Raw genomic sequence first — 21177 nt, forward strand, 5'->3', positions numbered from 1 at the left:
GAGGAGAGCAAATGAGTAGAACTTGCTCTGTGCTTCCAGAGCACACAAGTTCATTAGGAAGAGAAATCGGACAGAGCAAGCTGCCCAAGAACTGCTGCTGGGAGGAACCAGAGCAAGAGATATTCCCGTGGCCTGGGGAGCCTGGAGGAGGGGGTTGGAGGAAGGCCTCACAGAGGAAACACAACGGGGCCGTGTGTTGGTCGGATCCTCCAGGAAGCACACCAAGAAGGAATTGGAAGCATAGGAGATTCATGCCTGTGAAAGATAACAGGGAGGGAGGGAACGCCTCTGGAACAGGATGCAGGTCTGACACCTGTGAAAGGAGAGGGGAGGGAGGACCGGATGGGAACAGCCTCAGACCACAGGGATCCCTGAGATGGTCTCATCAGGCCAACAGGAACGCTGCAGGAAGACCACCTGGAGAGGCCCCTGGTGGGCAGCGACATGAGCCCACGTACCTCGGGGGCTCAGGGACTTTCTGAAGCCTTGGGGGAGCATGTGGTCTTGGGTTGGCTGCTGGGCAGAGTCTGAGGGCATTATACCTGCATCTCCTGCAGCAGGTCCCTTCTGGTCCTCCTGGGCTGCCAAGGCTGGGCCATGAGGAAGGAAAAGAAAGATCTCCTTTAGTCAGAAGGCTAAGGGAGAGGAGGAGGGGGCGGCATAAGCAAGGGCCCAGGGGCAGGAAAACACAAGGACAGTTCGGGAATCTGTGAGGAAGCCCATTTGTCTAGATCAGAGGGTGTGAGTAGCACATCTGGGAAATTGAGGGCTGGGCCAGTGTGTTGACCTTGGGTTGAAGGTCTCAGGGGGAGCCAAAGCATGACGTTAGCCCTGATTTCGAGATGAATCTGGCCGTAATGTGGAGCGCGATTGGGAGGGGAGACCCCAAGGTCCGGAGTCCACAGGGAAGGGCTATGGTCAGTGCTGCAGGCGAGAGGTCGTAAAGACTTCAGCATCTGATGCTTGTTGCCACCTTGTCCCAGGGGAGGCCAGCCACAGCTCCATTAACTGGAATCCGGAAAAAGGAGTCATTCTCAGTCATGTGCATGTTAGGTGGTGGCTGAATGGGAGCCAGAAGTGGGGTCTGTCTGCCTCAGCCATGGTGGGGAAAAGTACCTGAGAGCTAGGCGCCTGGCTCCCATCTCCTGCCTCCCTGAGAAAGGAAGGTGAGCGGGGTGGGGCCTCGGGCTCCAGGGCCATGGGGGGCAAGCCGGGATGAGCACAGGCCCTGTGCTTCTGCATCTCACCTGCCCCTTGGCTGAGGGAGGGGCAGCAAAGTTTTCTGGAAGCCCAGGAGCTCAGGCTTGTCCGTGTCTACAAAGCCCCCTCACCCTCCTGCCTCCAAACTGGCAGACCCCCCCTTCTTGGTGTGATCCCAGAGCTCCCAGCACGGCCCGTTCCTTCCGGCTGGTCCGCCTGCCCGCCCCCCACCCAGGTCCACACCAATCATATCCTCCACTGCTTTTCAAAGTAGTCCAGCCAACACAAATCTACATGTTTGTTTGTCTGCCGGTCTGCCTCTCCCTGTCTCTGCCTATCCCAGTCTCTCAACTTCCGTTTCTTTCTCACAGTTTCTCTTAGTCTCTGTGGTCTCAAATCCGCCAGGCTTGGATCACTGTAGACCCAGAAGCCCCAGCTCATGGCCTTTCTCCAGCCCCAGATGGCTTAGAACTACAAAGCCCAGCATGCACTACTCCTTGAGGTGCCTGAAGAGTGCCCATGTATACCACTTGCATTCTGGGAATTGTAGTTTCCCTTCACCACCACCACCACCACCACCACCACCCCCCACCCCCGCTCTTGCTAGGGCCCCAGGATTTCCCCAGTGGTCAGTCTCTGCCCCAGCCCTGACTGCTGGGTCTGTCTGCTGACCTACCTCCCCCAGGGAAGCATGCGTCACTGTATGACAGGGTGGGCGTGGAGGCCCTGGATGGCAGCTTCCTGCCCTTTTGTGTCCCCCACTTGAGTCACAGGGGGCGGGGGTTCCAGGAAATTGGGGCTGGGAGGGAAAGGGATACCCTAATGCCAGACCCAAGGGCAAAGGGTCACGGTATCCTTGCTGGGCCTGTACCCCCAAGAACCCCCAAAGACTCAAAGGTAGGGGTCCAGGAGCACTTAGATGTAGGGAAGGTGGTGAAGGAGAGCACCGGGGTGACCCTAGAGGTCCCTGTGGTCACTAAGAGCAGGGACTCGTTGCCTGTTACTGCCACAGTGCCTCCCTTCTGTCTGACCCCTCAGGGCAAGGCCAGCAAGGGTGAGGTGGAAGACCTGCACTCTGGTCAGATACAACAGAAGGGTCTTTCTGGCGCTCTGGCTAGCCCACCCCACCGTCCCCCTGCACCCCAGCTCCTGCACTCCGGCCCCAGGGGTCTGCCAGGCACCTGGGTTCCCACTTATCTTCCCTCGTCCTCAGAGCGGAACCCAGGCGTCCGGCCCTCCACCCTCCGGGCCTGCGGGCATGGAGCCGAGGCTTTCGAGCCTCCCAGCCGGCCTTGTTCCTGTCCCATTGTGTGTGGGACAGGGGCGGGGCGAGGGCCAGCAGTGGAGAGCCCCCTCCCACTGCCCCCTCCCCTTCCTAAGGAAAAAGCTGAGGCTCTGCCGGGAGCCACAGAGCAGACGCGGCTGAAGCCGACATGGGCAACTTGAAGAGCGTGGGCCAGGAGCCCGGGCCACCCTGCGGCCTGGGGCTAGGGCTGGGCCTCGGGCTGTGCAGCAAGCAGGGCCCGGCCTCCCCAGCACCCGAGCCCAGCCGGGCACCGGCACCCGCACCCCCACCCGCGCCAGACCACAGGTGAGGGCTGCAGAGGCTAGGAACAGGTGGCAGGGGGGCAGGTCAAGGCCTAAAGGCCCAGCTTGGAAGGGCTGGAGCCTGCAGCCCAGTCAGGAGGGCCAGGTCGCCAACCCAAACGGCTGTCAGCGTGGACAGAACAAGATGGTCAGGGAGGCTCAGACAAGAGATCGGGATCCAGGCCGGCAGGCAACAGGTGAAGGTCGGGGGTAAGAGTGCCAGCTTACCAGGTGCGAAGGGCCAGGGTCTGAATGCTGCTCTGCTGCCAAGAGCTGTTTGACTTTGAGCAAGTTACTTAACCTCTCTGAACCTCCGTTTATACAAAATATGGATATAGCAGTACTTGACCCCATGGAGTTGTTGTTAAGTTTCTAGTTCACGGCAAGACCGACAAACAGCCATGATTATTTAAGAGGAGTGGAAAGGAGCTGGGGAGAGGTAGGTACAAGGGAGTGAGAGGATGGGGGAGAGACGGAGGCACTCGGGAGGAACTGAGAAGGGAGAGCAGCTAGGCCCTTTTCCCCTGCTCCAGACCCCTCCTCCCACTGGCCATCAACCCCAAAACTGACCCTGCAGTCCCAGACCCCAGCAGGGGCGCCCCTGGGGCAGAGGTCCCTGGAGACAGTAAGGACGCAGCCCGAGGCCAGGTGGGGTGACAGGCCAGCCGGGGTGGCCGGGCTGCAGGCAGCTCTGCGCGGAAGGGCGAAGGGGCCGGGGGGCCTGGCCGCACAGGCGCACGGAGGCCTGCGTCCCTCCCTTCCTCCCCGAGGCTGGGCTGGCAGCCCTGGGAGGAAGTGATAAGGCCTCTGAGGCCGGAGGGAAATCTGGGCTGAGGAATCCCTGCTGGGGTTTCCTGGGGCTCCGTCCCCTCCAGGCCGGGCTCATCTCAACCTCAGGGGGCTGGACACCCCATGTCCAGAGGAGGCAGTGGGGATGAGGACCCAGCCTTGGTCCAGGGCCTCAGGATCCCAGCGCCGCAGCCCCGGGAGCCCACGGTCTGGCTGAGCATCCAGAGGAGTGAGGCGGGCCTGGGTGGAGAAGGGGCGGCTCTGCCCGTGTGGCCCTTGGCAAGATCCTTAACTTCTCCGAGCCTCAGACCTCTCATCTGTAAACGGGGTGCACTATTGCTTACCTTCCAAGGCTGTTGCGAGGGCTGGGAGGAAGGGTGAGAAAGCACATGGCAAGCAAGCAAGCAATCATTGGATGCTTAATGCTGTCGGAGAGGTCTCTGGGGCACGTCCAAAGGGTCACACACTTTTCTCCCATGACCCCAGCCTGGCTCCCAACAGCCCCCAGCTAACCCGGCCTCCGGAGGGGCCCAAGTTCCCTCGCGTGAAGAACTGGGAGGTGGGGAGCATCACCTACGACACTCTGTGTGCGCAGTCACAGCAGGTAAGGCCTGGAGCCCCCCATATCCCAAGTCAAGGTCAAGATGGCTGAGGCCCGTCCCCTCAAAGGGAGAGGAGACCAGGAAGAACCTGACGAGCTAAGGAACGTGCAAGGGGCTTTGATCACTCTCAGCCTCCCTAACCCAGCCCAACCTCCCGGCTATATCCAGTCTGGGGGCGGGGGGGGGCCCAACCCACACCTCCCGGGACCCTCCCTCCCTCTGCCCCAGACTCTGCCTCCAGGCCCTGCCCCCCAGCCCCAATCTGGTCCTGACCTGATGCTCCCTCCTCTCTTGGCCACCGCCCCCCACCCCAACCCAGGACGGGCCCTGCACCCCCAGACGCTGCCTGGGCTCCCTGGTGTTTCCACGGAAACTGCAGAGCCGACCCTCCCAGGGCCCTCCACCGGCCGAGCAGCTGCTGAGCCAGGCCAGGGACTTCATCAACCAGTACTACAGCTCCATCAAGAGGTAAGCCCCTCCCCCGAGACCCGCAGCCCACCCTCGCCAAGCCCTCACCAAGCCTGGGGGCCCTCCCCCGCCCACGGCTTCCTCTTGCTCCCCTCTCCTCCCCAGGAGCGGCTCCCAGGCTCACACAGAGCGGCTTCAGGAAGTGGAAGCCGAGGTAGCGGCCACGGGCACGTACCAGCTTCGTGAGAGCGAGCTGGTGTTCGGGGCCAAGCAGGCCTGGCGCAACGCCCCCCGCTGCGTGGGCCGGATCCAGTGGGGGAAGCTGCAGGTGAGGCTGGCTAGCCAGCACCCAGTGTGGGGACGGGGGACACAGGAGAGGAAAAGATGGGGTGCAACAGTTCCTGAGGCTTCCCGAGGGGGTCCCGAGCAGTGGGGAGACCCCGCCCATTCCCTCTACCCCAGGGGAGCCCACAGCCCGGCAGCTAACACCTGGTCATTAAGCCCCATAGCAGCGCCTTGGCTGTCCGGTGGGGAGAATCACCCAGATGGACAGAGGGACGCACTGAGTAGGTGAGGACAGCTGAGCGGTGATCCCTGGGGGGTGTGGTCAGAGCAACGAGAGCAGTTCTTCCAAAAAAGGCCCCCAGGCTTCCCTGGCGGCGCAGTGGTTGAGAGTCCGCCTGCCGATGCGGGGGACACGGGTTCGTGCCCCGGTCCGGGAAGATCCCACATGCCGCAGAGCGGCTGGGCCCATGAGCCATGGCCACTGAGCCTGCGCATCTGGAGCCTGTGCTCCGCAAAGGGAGAGGCCACAGCAGTGAGAGGCCCGTGTACCGCAAAAAAAAAAAAAAAAAAAAAAAAGGCCCCCGCTTACCCAGCCCAGCGTCCTCACCCCAAACACACTGCTCCCTCCCAGTCCCCCAGACCCTGGGCCTCACACCCTCCTTCACATGCCCTGCCATGTGACTCAAGCTCCCCTGGGCTACTGGAACAGCCTGTGGCCCGGCCCTACCAGAAATAAGCTGACCCACAGGGGAACTGGATCCATGACCTTGGCCTCCTTAGTTGTAACCGGACACCAGAGATTTTGGAAGAAAGCCATGTGCTGAGTAAATCCCAAAGGAGGCTCAAATAAAATCAGAACAATCCTGTCTGACACTTAACAAAACGCTTGAACTTGTTCAAAGCTCTAGCTCAACTCTGAACCCATCAGAGATTCCGTATTTGACCCCGCTGTTGGCCCCAGGCCAGCCACTGTCACCGCTGCCCCTATCACCAACACAAGTCCCCTCCTCCCTGAAGCAGGAAAGGGACCTCCCAGCCTCTTGCTGGGGCCTCCACCCCACCAGTCAGGATGGCTCCTCCTTGCTTTGGAATGTCAGGGTGGGCAGAGTCCCCGGAGGCCACCTACTGCAGCCACCCCCCTTCCCATCATCCGTGTGCTCAAGGAGAGTCAGAAGACTGGCTGGGGTCACCTGCTTTTGCTTGAGCACCATGAGAAATGGGGAACTCGCCACCCACACCCCCAGGTGGCATCCCCATCAGTTGGTGCCCTGCCCCGATCATCAGTTTGGCAGTGACTGTGTCCCTCCTCTGTACCAGGTGCCAGGTCAGCTTCTGTAGGGATGGGGAGACACTTGCCCCGGCAAGCAGATAAGGAACAGGCCAGACTATGCCGGGTGTGTGGGGTGCAGGGCAGGAAGGGTCGGTGTGGGTGCAAATGGTCAGGGAGGCTCCCGAGAGGAGAAAGAACCATGGTTCACAGCTTGTGACCCCCCCCCCCAGCCTTCGAAGGCTGCAGACAAGGTCACTAGTCCCTGCCCTGCGTCCTTGCCTTCTCCTGGGGCTGATACTCAAGACCCCATCTCCCTCCTGTCTCCCTGCCTCGGATGGCTCAGGTGTTTGATGCACGGGATTGCAGCTCTGCACAGGAGATGTTCACCTACATCTGCAACCACATCAAGTACGCCACCAACCGGGGCAACCTCCGGTGAGTGCCCCCCGCCCTGCTCGAGACCCCGACCCCTCCCCCAGGCACAGGCAGTGAACTTGGGCTCTGACCAGCTCTCGTCCCCACGTCAGTTCGGCCATCACAGTGTTCCCCCAGCGCACTCCGGGCCGCGGAGACTTCCGAATCTGGAACAGCCAACTGGTGCGCTACGCGGGCTACAGGCAGCAGGACGGCTCCGTGAGGGGGGACCCAGCCAACGTGGAGATCACCGAGGTGGGCGTGGGCAGGTGGAAGCGGGGAGGCCAGCCCGAGGGCTCTGGGAGGAGGCAAAAGGGTCCAGTCAAAGAGCGGTCAGCGCATCAGGGAGAGGCGACCTCATTGAGACGAAGGATGGGAGATGCCAAAGAAGGAGGTCCCTGAGGAGGACACAAGGTTGGGCCCCTCATTCCCATCTGCGGCCCCTCTCCCCGCAGCTCTGCATCCAGCACGGCTGGACCCCAGGAAACGGCCGCTTTGATGTACTGCCCCTGCTGCTCCAGACCCCAGATGAGGCTCCAGAACTGTTTGTTCTGCCCCCCGAACTGGTCCTCGAGGTGCCCCTGGAGCACCCCACGTGAGCACGAGAGGGGCCGGGATGGGTGGAGGAGGGGGCTGCCCAGGGGGTGGCCAGGTAGGCAAGGCTCCACAGGGCTGATCCCACGCCCTCACGCCCCCAGGCTGGAGTGGTTCTCGGCCCTGGGCCTGCGCTGGTACGCCCTCCCAGCAGTGTCCAATATGCTGCTGGAAATTGGGGGCCTGGAGTTCCCTGCAGCCCCCTTCAGCGGCTGGTACATGAGCACGGAGATTGGCACGCGGGACCTGTGTGATCCTCACCGCTACAATATCCTGGAGGTGAGGACCAGTGGGGCGGGGGGGTTGGGGGCATGTACAGGATGTCGGCAACATGGAGAATCTGAACAAGGTCAGGTCCGGTCTGCCTCCTGACCTAGAACTGCAGAGGAGGGCTCTGGGACCACCAAGGTCAGGGCAAAGGGGTGTATGTGCCTGCGTGCGAAGACGTAGTTATTTTTCTGGGGATAGGAGCTGTAGCTGTAGCTTTCATCAGTTTCTCAAAGCATATTTTGACTCAAAACATGTTAAAACCCATTTTAGAGATGAGAAATTAAGGCCCGGGGCTGAGAAGTGGCCAGCCCCAGGGCCCCTCTCTGCCCTGTGGTGCCTTTGCAGGCAGGAACCTGAATCAGCCCCAAATGAAGCAGTCAGGCCTCCTGCTGGCCACCCACCCACCCTCACCCCTTCCACTCACGAGCTGGAGACAAAAATGTTCTCCGCCCACCCTCCCCCATCCCCTGCCAACCATTGCTGTGCACCCCTGCTCCCAGGATGTGGCCGTCTGCATGGACCTGGATACCCGGACCACCTCATCCCTGTGGAAAGACAAGGCAGCCGTGGAAATCAACTTGGCTGTGCTGCACAGTTACCAGGTACACAGGCCCCAACTGGCCAGGAGCGCAAGGGACTGGGGCTGGAAGAGAGGGAGGCACTTAGAAACTGGGCCGGGGGTCGGAGAAAGCTGGAAGGAGTTCCCGAGTCTGAGCGCCACGGGGCCCGCCAGGCCTGTAGTCCCAGGCGCTGTAATTATGGGAACCTAGCCGATTAGTGCATGCTCAGTAATTCTGGTCCCCAGGGCATACTGGGTATTGCAGTTTGTGGGACCCACTGGATTCTGGAAACTCTAATTCCAGGACGAGGGCGTGCTGAGCATTGTAATTTGAGGAAACTAGTGCCTGCTGAGTACTTCTATGTGGTCTCAAGGGTTTCGGCTATTTTGGTGTGGGAGGCATACAGAGAACACAGATTGGAGCTCCTTTTGCCTGCTGAATTTGGAGCCTGACCACGCGTGCCGCAGTTAGGGACGACACTGGTTCAGGGAAGACCGTAGATGTTAGGTTTGGGGTGACGGACGCGCAGGGTCTGTGGGCTGAGTCTAAGTCCGTCCCTCCTGCCCTCCCTCACCCCAGCTTGCCAAAGTGACCATTGTGGACCACCACGCTGCCACAGCCTCCTTCATGAAGCACCTGGAGAACGAGCAGAAGGCCAGGGGGGGCTGCCCTGCCGACTGGGCCTGGATCGTGCCCCCCATCTCGGGCAGCCTCACTCCAGTCTTCCATCAGGAGATGGTCAACTACATCCTGTCCCCTGCTTTCCGCTACCAGGTGCCCACCCCACTGGCTCATGCGCACCATGCCAGCTCTAACTGAGCAGCCCCAGGGGCCTCCAGCCTTCTGTTCTCTCTCCTTACCTCTCCCTCCACTCCCGCCCCCCCATCGCTTCCCTGTAGCCAGACCCCTGGAAGGGGAGCACAGCCAAGGGCACCGGCATCACCAGGAAGAAGACCTTTAAGGAAGTGGCCAAGTAGGTGCCCTGGGAGGGCTGCCCTCCCTCCCACACACCCAGACCCTCCCCCCATCGCCAGCAGTGGTCTGGGCACTCCACCCCTCCACACCCACCAAGACCTTGCTTGGGTCACGCGCCTGGGGAGGGCCTGTCTCTGTGCGCCTGGGACCCCTTCACCCCACCCTTGCCCACAGTGCGGTGAAGATCTCTGCCTCACTCATGGGCACCGTGATGGCGAAGCGAGTGAAGGCGACAATTCTGTACGCCTCCGAGACCGGCCGGGCCCAGAGCTACGCACAGCAGCTGGGGAGGCTCTTCAGGAAGGCCTTCGACCCTCGGGTAGGACTGAGCCCAGAGGGCAGGGATCTGAAAAGAAGGGGGGGGGTCTGCCCCCACCTTCAGACACACCCTGGAGAACAGGAGAGGGTCACAAGGCAGGGCCCACAAGGAACCCCGGGATCCTCAGGGATTCAGGGACGGAGTCGGGGCCTGAATCTTGCCCTGCTGAGAGGGCTAGAATAAAAAGAAGCAGGACAGCGCAGCACAAGTCCCCAGGACATGGTCTTCTCCTTGGCCACAGGTCCTGTGCATGGATGAGTATGACGTGGTGTCCCTGGAGCACGAGACACTGGTGGTGGTGGTGACCAGCACCTTTGGGAACGGCGATCCCCCAGAGAATGGAGAGGTGAGGCCTGCCAGGAAAGGGGCCGCTGGGAATGAGGGGAGACTCACAATTGGAATGGCTGGGCAGGACCCCCAACCCCATGATGGAAAGCGGAGATGCCGTGAGAGTAGGAGCGTGGACAGTCCACTGGGACCCAAGGGCCTGCACAAGCCACACTCCAGGCCCACCCTTGCGGCTGCCCCCCACACACACACACACACACAGACACACCTGCTTAGCTGGGTCCCCAAGTCATTTCCATTATCAGAGCAAGTGCTTAATACACGGAAAGCACTTCCTGGCTGGCCAGGCATTGAGAAATGGGAAAGACGGCACTTAAAGCGAGATCTCAGCTTTGTCATTTCTTCTTTTCTTAACAAAAGAAAAGAGCACTGCTCAGATGCCAACAGAGATTAGGAAACTGCACTGTCTGAACAAATCTTGAAAGAAACAAACTAGAGACCCACCACTGAATACGTTATTGTTAATCACTGTCCTTCCTGCTTCTCTGTCTCTGGCCACCCCCAGAAGCATTCATTTCTGGAGCCCTTATGTGCTTCTGTTTCTAAATGCCTTCTTAGCACTAAGTACCTCCTCAAGTCCCCTAGAGCAGAATGCTCACGGAAGCCTTCTCCCCTGCCTTGCTGCCCATTCAGTCCTGCTTCTGATCTGCCTTTTAAAGAAACTAGAGTCACTCACTTTTTTCAGTATAAAAGTAAGAGTTACATCCATGTGACCCACAACCCTATCAAGACAGAGAACATTTCCATCACTTAGAAAGTCCCCTTGTCAACTCCCCAAGTCAAGCCACCTCCCCATCTCCCCACCAAAGGCGACCACCGTCCTGAGTCCTATCGCCTGGTCTAGAACATCACAGATAGGGGAGCACGGTATGCTGGCTTCTTTCACTCACCCTGCTTTGGACGTTCATCTCGCTGTTGAGTGATTCAGTGGTTCATTCCTCTCCGTGGCTGAGCCACGCCCGTGGCATGAGCCGCTTATTTCTCTCCTTCACTGCTGACGGACACCTGGGCCGTTTCCAGCACTTGGCTATTGTGAATAAAGCTGTTATGAACATTTCTGTACAAGGCTTTTGTGGCCTTATGTTTTCATTTCTCTTGGATAAATACCTAGGAGTGGGACTGCTAGGTCAGTGGGTAGATGTTATGTTTAACTTTTTTTTTCTTTTTTTTAATGAAACTGCCGTACAGCCAAACCAACTGAACTGAACCCTTAAGTTCCGTGCATTTCAATGTATGTACACTTTACCTCAAATTTTTCTAAATGGAGCAAACCTAGGAATTTGCCCTACAGAAAGTGGCATATATTTACTAACAACACAAACAAGAATATTTATAGCAGCATTGTTCATGATATCCCCACACTGGAAACAGTTCCCCACACTGGAAACAGTTCAAATGACTCTCAGCCGTAGAATGGATAAATACATCACGGTCTATTCAAATGCAATGCAGCAATGAGGTGAACAAAATACAACCACACCCAACAAAACAGATGAATCTCAAACATCACACAGAGGGAAAGAAGCCAGACACGAAAGAATCAGACCATGGGCTCACTTTGTATCAGCTTCAGAAAGAGGCAAAACAATTCCGTGGGGTTTTAATCAGGGGACCGGGTGGTTACCCCAGAGAGGGGGTGGGGAGTAAATGGGGTGGGGTGACCCCAAGGTGACTTCTAGGATGCTGGTGATGTTTCTTGACGGGATGCTGATTACACAGGTAGGTTCAGTTTACAAAAATCTGTAAAGCTGTGCATTTATAACATGGGTGCTTTTCTGTATGTACATTACACTTCAAGAAAATGTTCAACAAATAAAATTAAGGTAGTACTTGCTAATTACGGTGAACCTATAGACTCATCATCTAAATGCATCTACAGTTAACCCTAGGATATTATGGCCTTGCCGCGTTTTGGGTTTTCCTGTGTAAAGATTGTCGTGTGGAGTTCTAAGCTATTTCCGTGGCAGCATATGATACAGCTCAGCTTTCTAGAAGATATCAGTGCCACTAGTGATCAAGGCAATGCAGGGAGACTGAGAGCCATTTTCCACCTATCAGACTGGACTGGTCACATTCAGTGTGGACAGAGCATTCCTCTATCCTGATGCTAGAGGACCATTTGACTGCGCCACCAAGCTTTTAAATCCTCTGACTCAGCAGTTCCACGTCTAAGGACTACCCTACTGAAATACGCAAAGGAGGAAACAGGCGTATATGAGTGTTCGAGCATTGTGCATAGACCATCCAGATGTCCCCAGGCCAGGGGAAGTCTCATACATGATGGTACCTACAAATGATGGGATGCTATGTAGTCATTCGAAAGAATGAGGTCTGGCACTTCCCTGGCAGTCCAGTGGTTAGGACTCTGTGCTTCCACTGCAGGGGGCTCGGGTTTGATCCCTGGCCAGGAAACTAAGATCCCACAAGCCGCATAGTGCGACCAAAAAAAAAAATAAAGAATGAGGTCAATCTTGGTGTGTTGACCTGGAAGGATATCCATGATAGGTTATTGACAAAAAGCAGGTAAACATAATATGATCCCATTTTTACTTTAAAAAATAAACTATAGAAAGTTTAACACCTGTCCATGGTACACATGACTTGGGGGATGAGACTGGAGGGAAGGGAAGGGTAGAGTTTCTCTTTTATTACTTTACACCCTTTTGTAATGTTTTCAAAAAGGCAATACCTCTTTTTTGAAATGTTCAAAACAAATTAAAATTTAAGGTCATAAATAATAATAACAAGGGCCAGTCCAGTGTAGTATGAACTTCTGTATAGTTTGAAATAAAACAAAACTAATCGTGATGCCAACGTTTGCCCTCGCCAGAGTTTTGCAGCAGCCCTGATGGAGATGTCGGGCCCCTACAACAGCTCCCCTCGGCCAGAACAACACAAGTGAGTAGGGATGGGAGTTTTGGGGGTGGGGGGACAGGGAGGCATCTGGAGACACAAAAGGAAAGGAGGGGGCTTCCCCGGTAGCGCAGTGGTTGAGAGTCCGCCTGCCGATGCAGGGGACACGGGTTCGTGCCCCGGTCCGGGAAGATCCCACATGCCGCGGAGCGGCTGGGCCCGTGAGCCATGGCCGCTGAGCCTGCGCGTCCGGAGCCTGTGCTCCTCAACAGGAGAGGCCACAACAGTGAGAGGCCCGGCTCCGCACGTCATTTTCCCAACAAGCTGGAGGACAGCTGAGCGGAGGCCTCAGCCCTCACGCAGCCTCAGGACACCCTCTTCCTCCTCTTCCTTGTGACCCCCCAACTCCAGGCCCTGGGGCTTTAAGGGGCCGTCAGTCCTGAGGTCTTCAGAGACAGGAGGGGAGGCAGGGCCTGGAGGCTCAGAGACACCCTGGGGCCGCAGCCCCGATCCCAAGCCTGCTCCGGAGACCCTGAGGCTGTTCCCCGGCCACGTCTGGGCCCCTCCTGGTCTCCAGTCCCCTGTGACACCCCGTCTCCCTCCTCTCTTGCAGGAGTTACAAAATCCGCTTCAACAGCGTCTCCTGCTCAGACCCGCTGGTGTCCTCCTGGCGGCGGAAGAGGAAGGAGTCCAGTAATACCGACAGCGCAGGGGCGCTGGGGACCCTCAGGTCCGGGGAGGCTTGGCGAGGGGAGCCACGGGGGAGGCAAGCTGCCTGGGCCCAGGGGGAGCGGGGGACGAGGTGGCCTCCGCTGATGGCTCCCTGCACCCCAGGTTCTGTGTGTTTGGGCTGGGGTCCCGGGCATACCCCCATTTCTGCGCCTTTGCTCGTGCGGTGGACACGCGGCTGGAAGAGCTGGGAGGGGAGCGGCTGCTTCAGCTGGGCCAGGGCGATGAGCTCTGCGGCCAGGAGGAGGCCTTCCGTGGCTGGGCCCAGGCTGCCTTCCAGGTGAGCCCCCGGGCTCGTCCCGACGTCTCGCTCCCGCCACCCTCCCCCCCCCAATTCTGAGTCACTCCAGCCTGGACATCTGCTCCCAAGACCTGCCATACCTACAGAGGCGGGGCCCTCACTGATGCCCGGGCTCGTTGGGTTCTCTGGCCCCTTCCTGTTCCTCCAAAATTCACCCTCGTTTTACCACTGCACAGCCAGCCCTTCTGGCTGAGTCGAATGGTGAGGGACGACATGGCCCTGACAGCACGGGTGTCAGGGCCCCTGCAGGCGCAGGCGGGAGCCTCAGGCCTGCTCGGGCTGTCCACCCCCTCCCCCACGGGCACAGAGGGAGGGGCGCAGGGCAGGATGGAGGGAGAAGGGAAGGATCAAGAGAGGGTTAGTCAGAGGCAAGGGCTGAAGCTGAGAAACTACAGGAAGTCTGAGGCTAGGCAGGTTTGGGGCGGTGCCTGGACTGGAGGGGGTCCTAGGCTAGGGGAGTACAGGAGGGGCCAGCCCAGGGCTATGACTTCCTAAGCCTGGGCTTCCTCCAGAGCAGCTCTGCCTGGTCTGGGGATCATGCCCAGAGCTGAACGGGCCTCCTTCTCGCAGTCCTAACACTGCTCCAGGGCAGCGCTGGCCCTACCAAGGTCCCCAGGCTTGAGCTCAGCTGGTCTGGACTGATGGCAAGCAGGAGGGCATCCCAGCAGGAGGGCATCCCAGGAGGAGGGCATCCCAGGAGGAGGGCCGGCCAGCACAGGTGGAGTGTTTGTTGGGGAGAAGAAGAGGGAACGGGAAACAAGACTAAAGAATCCAGACAAAGGGAATCGGCAGGAAGCTGCGAGTGGGGCGAGAGAAGGGAGGAGAGGGCATGAGGCTTGGGGACACCACTTTAGAGACACAGGGCCAACGGGAGGAGCATCCAACCAGAAGCAGGAAGGCTCTGAGCTAAGCAGGGTGGGAGCAGTGGGGGTAGGAAGGAAGGGAGGGGGCCAAGGAAGGAAGGAAGACTTTACACACACAAAAGAAAGATTAGCAGGACTGGTGATAGATACGGCTGGGAGAAACCAGTCATGGGTGAGCCCTAGATTTCAAGCTGATGGCCGGCCAAGCTGTTTGCCAGGCTTGCACCTGAGCAGAAACAAATAGGATACACACCCTCCCAGGGGTCCTGCCCAGGGGCCCCCTCTAGCCCCTGGTGTGCAGTGCAGGGGAAGACAGACCAGCCAGAGACTCCTCCCAAGGCCACCGGAATTCTGTGCCCACTCCAGGAGCTCTTAAGGGCTTTATGTAAGCATGTCATTTAATCTTCAGCAGACCCTAAGGAGGTGTAAAGATGGGGAAACAGAGGCCTGAAGCGGTTAAGTCTAGGAGTGAGAATGTGAACACAGGTCTGAACGCATAGATGCGTTCGCTGAAGCTTCCGTGTGCCAAGCTCTGTGCTCCTTGGGATACGAGATTAACACTCACCAGACTAACTAACAAATGGACGTGACAAAAATACATGCAAAGGAATAGCTAACACAGCGGCCAAGACACGAAATGGGCCGAAGGACACGATGCCGTCGGCCTCAGCCTCCGTTTGGGTTCCGTTCTCCCTCCTGCCCCCAGGGCTGCCTGTCCCACAGGTGCGAGCCTGAGACGGGCGCCTCTGCTCTGGCAGCCCCAGGAATGGGAGGTGGCGACTGGGGCCCCAGCAGGCCCAGCTCCATCCCCCGCATCAGCGCCGCTGAGCTCCTCGCTGCCCAGGGCCTCAGCCCCCACCTCCTCACCCCCCAGGCCTCCTGTGAGACGTTCTGCGTGGGGGAGGATGCCAAGGCCGCGGCCCAGGACATCTTCAGCCCCAAACGGAGCTGGAAACGCCAGAGGTACCGGCTGAGCGCCCAGGCCGAGGGCCTCCAGCTGCTGCCAGGTGCGGCCCTGATTTCACCCTGACTCTGCTGAACCCCCAGCTCCCCTGGGGCCCGGGACCGACTCACTCAGGGGCCAGGCCAAGGTCCCTGGCTCCAGCGCTGTCTCATCTGCCCCCCGCCCCTCAGGCCTGATCCACGTGCACAGGCGGAAGATGTTCCAGGCCACAGTCCTCTTGGTGGAAAACCTGCAAAGCAGCAAGTCCACGTGAGGAGGACCAATGGGCCCCACCACGCCGGCCCCTGCCCCTCGTCCCCCAGACCCTGACTCTGCCCCCCTCCTGCCCAGTCCTCCTATAACTGCCCCCTCTCCCCACCCCCAGCCGGGCCACGATCCTGGTGCGCCTGGACACTGGAGGCCAGGAGGGGCTCCAGTACCAGCCGGGGGACCACATAGGCATCTGCCCGCCCAACCGGCCGGGGCTTGTGGAGGCGCTGATGAGCCGCGTGGAGGACCCGCCGCCGCCCACCGAGTCTGTGGCAGTGGAGCAGCTGGAGAAGGGCAGCCCAGGTGAGGGGGCTCCACCCCTCTGGTCCCCAGGGTCCCCTCAGGATCTGGTGGAAGGTGGCCACCTCCACTCACAGGCAGTGTGCCGCCTCCTGACGGGCTGGCCTTGTTGCTGGACGGTCCACTGAGGGCGGCTCCCTTCTCAGAACTCCCCGACACCCCCGCTGCAGAAAGCCGCCCCTCCCTCTGGGCTTCTTCCAAAGGCTTCCCCACTCCACCCACCTCCGGCAGCCTAGCCCGCTCTGTAGCTGGCAACGGGTCTACCTTCTGCTGCACCAGTACCTGGAGTTCAAACAAGCTGGGTGGGGAAAGGCAGGAGCCCAGACCACCCCAGTCCAGCAGGGGCCCTCAAACACACACACACACACACACACACACACACACTCACAGGGGCTGGCCATACAGGCCCACCACCACTGTTCGAGGCCCAGGCCTCTGATAAGACACCGTGAGGTGGTTCGTCCCCCTGTACTCCCCAGACAATGCAATTCCAGCTCGGCCCCTTCCTCAGAGCTCCCCGTACACCCCCGCAGGTGGCCCTCCTCCCGGCTGGGTGCGGGACCCCCGGCTGCCCCCGTGTACGCTGCGCCAGGCTCTCACCTTTTTCCTCGACATCACCTCCCCGCCCAGCCCTCAACTTCTTCGACTGCTCAGCACCCTGGCTGAAGAGCCCAGTGAACAGCAAGAGCTCGAGACCCTCAGCCAGGTGGGGGCCACCCCAGTGGGGAGCAGGGGCCGGTGAGGTAGGACGAGCCAGGAGGGGAGCCCACCTGGCTATCGTGCCGGGGCTCTAAGACCCAGCTCTGGAGTTCCTACTCACCTCTGAATTCTCTCGCCTTAAAGAAGCACGGAGGGGACTTCCCTGGCGGCCCAGTGGTTAAGACTCTGCGCTTCCACAGCAGGGGGCGTGGGTTCAATCCCTGGTTGGGGAACTAAGATCCCACATGCCACACAGCACAGCCAAAAGGATGAAAAAAAAAAAAAAAAAAAAAAAAGCACGGAGGGGCTTCTCTGGTGGCGCAGTGGTTGAGAGTCCGCCTGCCAATGCAGGGGACACGGGTTCGTGCCCTGGTCCGGGAAGATGGGCCATGGCCACTGAGCCTGCGCGTCCGGAGCCTGTGCTCCGCAACAGGAGAGGCCCGCGTAACAAAAAAAAAAAAAAAAAAAAAAAAAGCACGGAGAAGGTGCTCGGGAAATGTTTGTTGGCCTGAACTACTGAGGAGGGAGAAACCCCAGGAGGCTCAGCTCCGGAGGGGTCAAGAAGGGAGGTCATCAGGCAGGGCTAGCAGGTTCCAAGCTCACTGCCCCCCGGCCCCGCCAGGACCCCCGACGCTACGAGGAGTGGAAGTGGTTCCGCTGCCCCACCCTGCTGGAGGTGCTCGAGCAGTTTCCGTCCGTGGCACTGCCCGCCCCGCTGCTCCTCACTCAGCTGCCCCTGCTCCAGCCCCGGTACTACTCGGTCAGCTCAGCACCCAGCACCCATCCAGGAGAGATCCACCTCACAGTAGCTGTGCTGGCATACAGGACCCAAGGTGAGGCTGGGGAGCAGGGGCAGGGCCACACCGTGACCCCGGGATGGACCCTCACTGGCCCCCTCCCTCCCCAACCCCCTAGATGGGCTGGGTCCCCTGCACTACGGAGTCTGCTCCACGTGGCTGAGCCAGCTCAAGACTGGAGACCCCGTACCCTGCTTCATCAGAGGGTAAGTGAGCACTGCGGGGGAGGGGGGCAGGAGAGGCGCCAAGAAGAGAGTGTCTGTCCAAGCAGGGGTGGCAGAGTGCATCACAGATGGCCGAGGACAGGTGCAGAGATCGGCAGGCCGTTGCACAGGGTGAGGGTGGAAGCTTTGGTGAAGGGTGTGATTGGGAGCAGGGACGCCCCACTTAACATATCCGGGACGGGGCACCCACTTCACAACTCTGGCTAAGTTTGGGGCCTTTCACTAATTTGGACTTAGGGTCCTATCTTGAAACTGCATTTCCCAGAGATGGGGCTGGGATTCGATCCAGCAGGCCCTGTTGCTTTCAGACGGTGTACTGTGTTCCTCCCTACATCTCCGGGGTCAGTCTGATGTTGGCAGGCAGGTACTTGGGAACCGTGCCCTATCTGCATTTAGTCTGGGGAGAACTGGTTAGGTTACCACAGTAACACTGAGCACTGAAGGAAAGTGAAGGATCTCAAGATACCCTTCCCTCCTGCTGTGTTCAGAAGTCCTGCCCCATCCAGCACCCAGGAGCTGGAAGTCTCAGGTGGAACAAAGAAGTGTTCCCAGGATGGCACCAGCTAGGCCTAGTGACCCAAACCCATCCAGCAGGCTAAATTACAGATAAACTGCCAATCTAGTGAATACAAACCAAATGCCAATGTCGAGGCTATGGTTTAAAATAAAGACACTCAGTGAACCTATTATGAACTAAAAGGCTGTCTGTCCTTCCCTTCCCCATACTTTCTATATCTCCTGAACTGAGACATCAAAACATTCTTCAATTCAAATTTAAGCTTTATTTCCTTTGACCCAACCTGCAGAAACCACAGGTCCAGGAGGTTTCTGCCAATCAGCAGAGTTCTTTTATCAAACACTTTGCGTTTACAACGAGCTAGGCACAAGCATTAACTCATTTTCAGTGGAAGCTGAGTTCTCCTCTCTCAACCCTGCTGAGGTTGATAAGAATGGGGGATGTGGGGAAACAAAGTGGGCCTGATGGCAGGTCTCTTGGCTAGGGCTCCCTCCTTCCGGCTGCCGCCTGATCCCAGCTTGCCCTGCATCCTCGTGGGCCCGGGCACTGGCATCGCCCCCTTCCGGGGATTTTGGCAGGAGCGGCTACACGACATCGAGAGTAAAGGTGAGGCTGGGGCCCAAGGGAATGACGGGAAGGCAGGAGGGAGTCACACAACTTAGGGGCACAAAAGAGCAGGGGGCTAGCAGGCAGGAACCAGGTAGGAAAGAGGACAAGGAACAGGGCCACAAAGGTGAAAAGAAGTTTATCAGACCAGGGGGTCGGGGGCCTAGAGGCGAGGGCAGTGCCCTGTTGGTCTGGCTTCCTGGTGCCCAGCACAAAGTAGTACTGGATTGGATCAACAACAAAGGGAACCCGGATGTCTGGAGAAGGTGGGGCTGGGACTCAGAAGACAGATATGCCCCAGGTGGACTCCGGACTGGGTCAGAGGTCACCTAGGTGTGTCTGAGACCCAAGGAAGCTACAGGGTATTCAGGTTGGGCATGGGGTGCCCAGGGCAGCTGGTAAATCAAAAGAAGGGAGCTTGTGACTAAGAGTAAGGTGTGGGAGAATATGGGCTTAGAGCAGGGAAGGGGCCAGACAGCCTCAGACTGCAGCGTTGGATGGTACAAAGGGCATGGAGTCAGAAGCCCCAGACGAAGCACAGCATCACTACTGGCCATGCCACCAGAGGGAAGTCACCACCTCCTGTGACCTTCGGCTTCTCTGTAAATCAGCGTCAGGCAGGATCTTTGTGAAAGCATCCCAACTCTCCTAGAGGCCAAACAGCTGAGTGGTTGTTTCTGCCAGAAAGGGTGGGCCCCTCAGCCTGGGTGAGGGTAGCCAGTGGGAGGTGTCACTAGGGCTGTGTCCCCAGGAGGGGGCTGGGGGGCTCTCCCAAGCCGCAGTGATACTTGCAGGGCTGCAGCCTGCCCCCATGACCTTGGTGTTCGGCTGCCGGTGCTCCCAGCTCGACCATCTCTACCGCGAGGAGGTGCAGGATGCCCAGCAGCGCGGGGTGTTTGGCCGCGTCCTCACCGCCTTCTCCCGGGAACCCGGCAGCCCTAAGGTGCGGGACCCTGAGGGGGCAGGGGTAACCCGAAGCGAGGGACAGGGGAAGAACCGACGTGCGCTCCAGCGGCGCGCCTAGGCCCAGGCCCAGGCCGGCCCCGGCCCCTGCGGTGCGCACCCTCCGCTCGACCCCTCAGCTCCCACCCAGTGGCGCTCAGACGCCCGCCCCCTCTAGGCTCCACCCTTGTGCCAAGGCCCCTTTGGGTCTCACCCACCCTCACCCATGCCCCGCCCCTTGAGACCCCACCCCAGAGCACCAAGGCCCCACCAGGTGCGCTGGGTATCTTTCCCGCACCCAGGACCCACCCTACCCGCTCCCCCCGGGGCATGCCCTTCCCTGCCTGGTGCCCCGCCAGGGCCTGCCCCTGACCCCGCCTCCCCTCAGACCTATGTGCAGGACATCCTACGGACGGAGCTGGCTGCTGAGGTGCACCGCGTGCTGTGCCTCGAGCGGGGCCACATGTTTGTCTGCGGTGATGTCACCATGGCAACCAGCGTCCTGCAGACGGTGCAGCGAATCTTGGCGACAGAGGGCGACATGGAGCTGGATGAGGCCGGCGACGTCATCGGCGTGCTGCGGGTGCGGAGGGGCGGGGCCGGGGGCCGCCCCCACTCCCGTGGGCAACTCCGACTTGGGTTTTGATCTCCCGCCCTCTTTCCCCCGCCAGGATCAGCAACGCTATCACGAGGACATTTTCGGGCTCACGCTGCGTACCCAGGAGGTGACAAGCCGCATACGCACCCAGAGCTTTTCCTTGCAGGAGCGGCATATGCGGGGCGCAGTGCCCTGGGCGTTCGACCCGCCCGGCTCAGACACCCCTGGCCCCTGAGAGCCCTCTTGCTTTCCGCTTCAGTTCGCGGAGAGAGGGGCCGTCAGACCGGAACCAGCCACCTCTCCCTCCCCTCCCGAGGTGCCGTCCCACCTCTGTCCAGAGTCTGCGGAGACTGGCCTGATTCCCGGGAATATCTCTTTCTCTGTCTAGGTCTGTTTCCCTACCCCAGGTCTGAGTAAATCTGGAAGGCCGTCTCCCAGCAGTGGTATTCCAGAGCCCTTTTGTGTTATTTAGGTGAATTTTAGATTCCCCTCACCTCTCTCGGAAGTACCTTATCTTGAAGCCTGATCTCTAAATCATTCAAATATTTATTACTGAAGATTCACCATAAGAGATCAGATCAGAAGTTATGAGAGCTACTAAGATGCCTAACCCAGCGCTGTCAATTACAGTTACAGAATGAATGACAAGCTTTGTCTTTGAACTTGTGCAGACAGTGTGGAGGTGGTAATTCTTTGACAGGGAGTGCTGGAGAACAGTGGTGGTTTCCAGCCAATCACGGGCAGTTCTGTGTTGCCCCCTAATCTGGACTGAGAAGCAGGTGCAGTCGTCAGCTGACAGGAGTGGGGATTCCAAGACTAAGGTCACAAAGCTGTGCAGCAAAGCCATGAGCAAACTTTACTGCTTGTTTCACACAGGATGAGGGGCCAGACCCGCTTCCTCAGACGTCACACCA

General features: G+C 59.0%; 1 protein-coding gene across 1 annotated transcript; it reads left to right on the plus strand.

The window, feature by feature from the left end:
- Window positions 1-2633: 2633 nt before the first annotated feature.
- On the plus strand, window positions 2634-20925 carry NOS3 (nitric oxide synthase 3; the record flags this gene model as incomplete). Its single annotated transcript, XM_081244500.1, has 26 exons — window positions 2634-2791; window positions 4063-4180; window positions 4498-4646; window positions 4752-4914; window positions 6485-6576; window positions 6669-6810; window positions 7011-7150; window positions 7254-7428; window positions 7920-8021; window positions 8559-8753; window positions 8879-8952; window positions 9129-9273; window positions 9515-9619; window positions 12452-12519; window positions 13088-13204; window positions 13309-13483; window positions 15242-15374; window positions 15502-15580; window positions 15696-15883; window positions 16414-16586; window positions 17202-17412; window positions 17495-17582; window positions 18602-18723; window positions 19518-19666; window positions 20054-20248; window positions 20337-20925. The coding sequence occupies 26 exons, from the start codon at window positions 2634-2636 to the stop codon at window positions 20496-20498; spliced, it is 3618 nt and encodes a 1205-aa protein (XP_081100626.1). The 3' UTR covers window positions 20499-20925.
- Between the last annotated feature and the right edge of the window lie 252 nt (window positions 20926-21177).

This window comes from Mesoplodon bidens (assembly GCF_964165515.1).
Source record: "Mesoplodon bidens genome assembly, chromosome: 9".
Taxonomy (NCBI): domain Eukaryota; kingdom Metazoa; phylum Chordata; class Mammalia; order Artiodactyla; family Ziphiidae; genus Mesoplodon; species Mesoplodon bidens.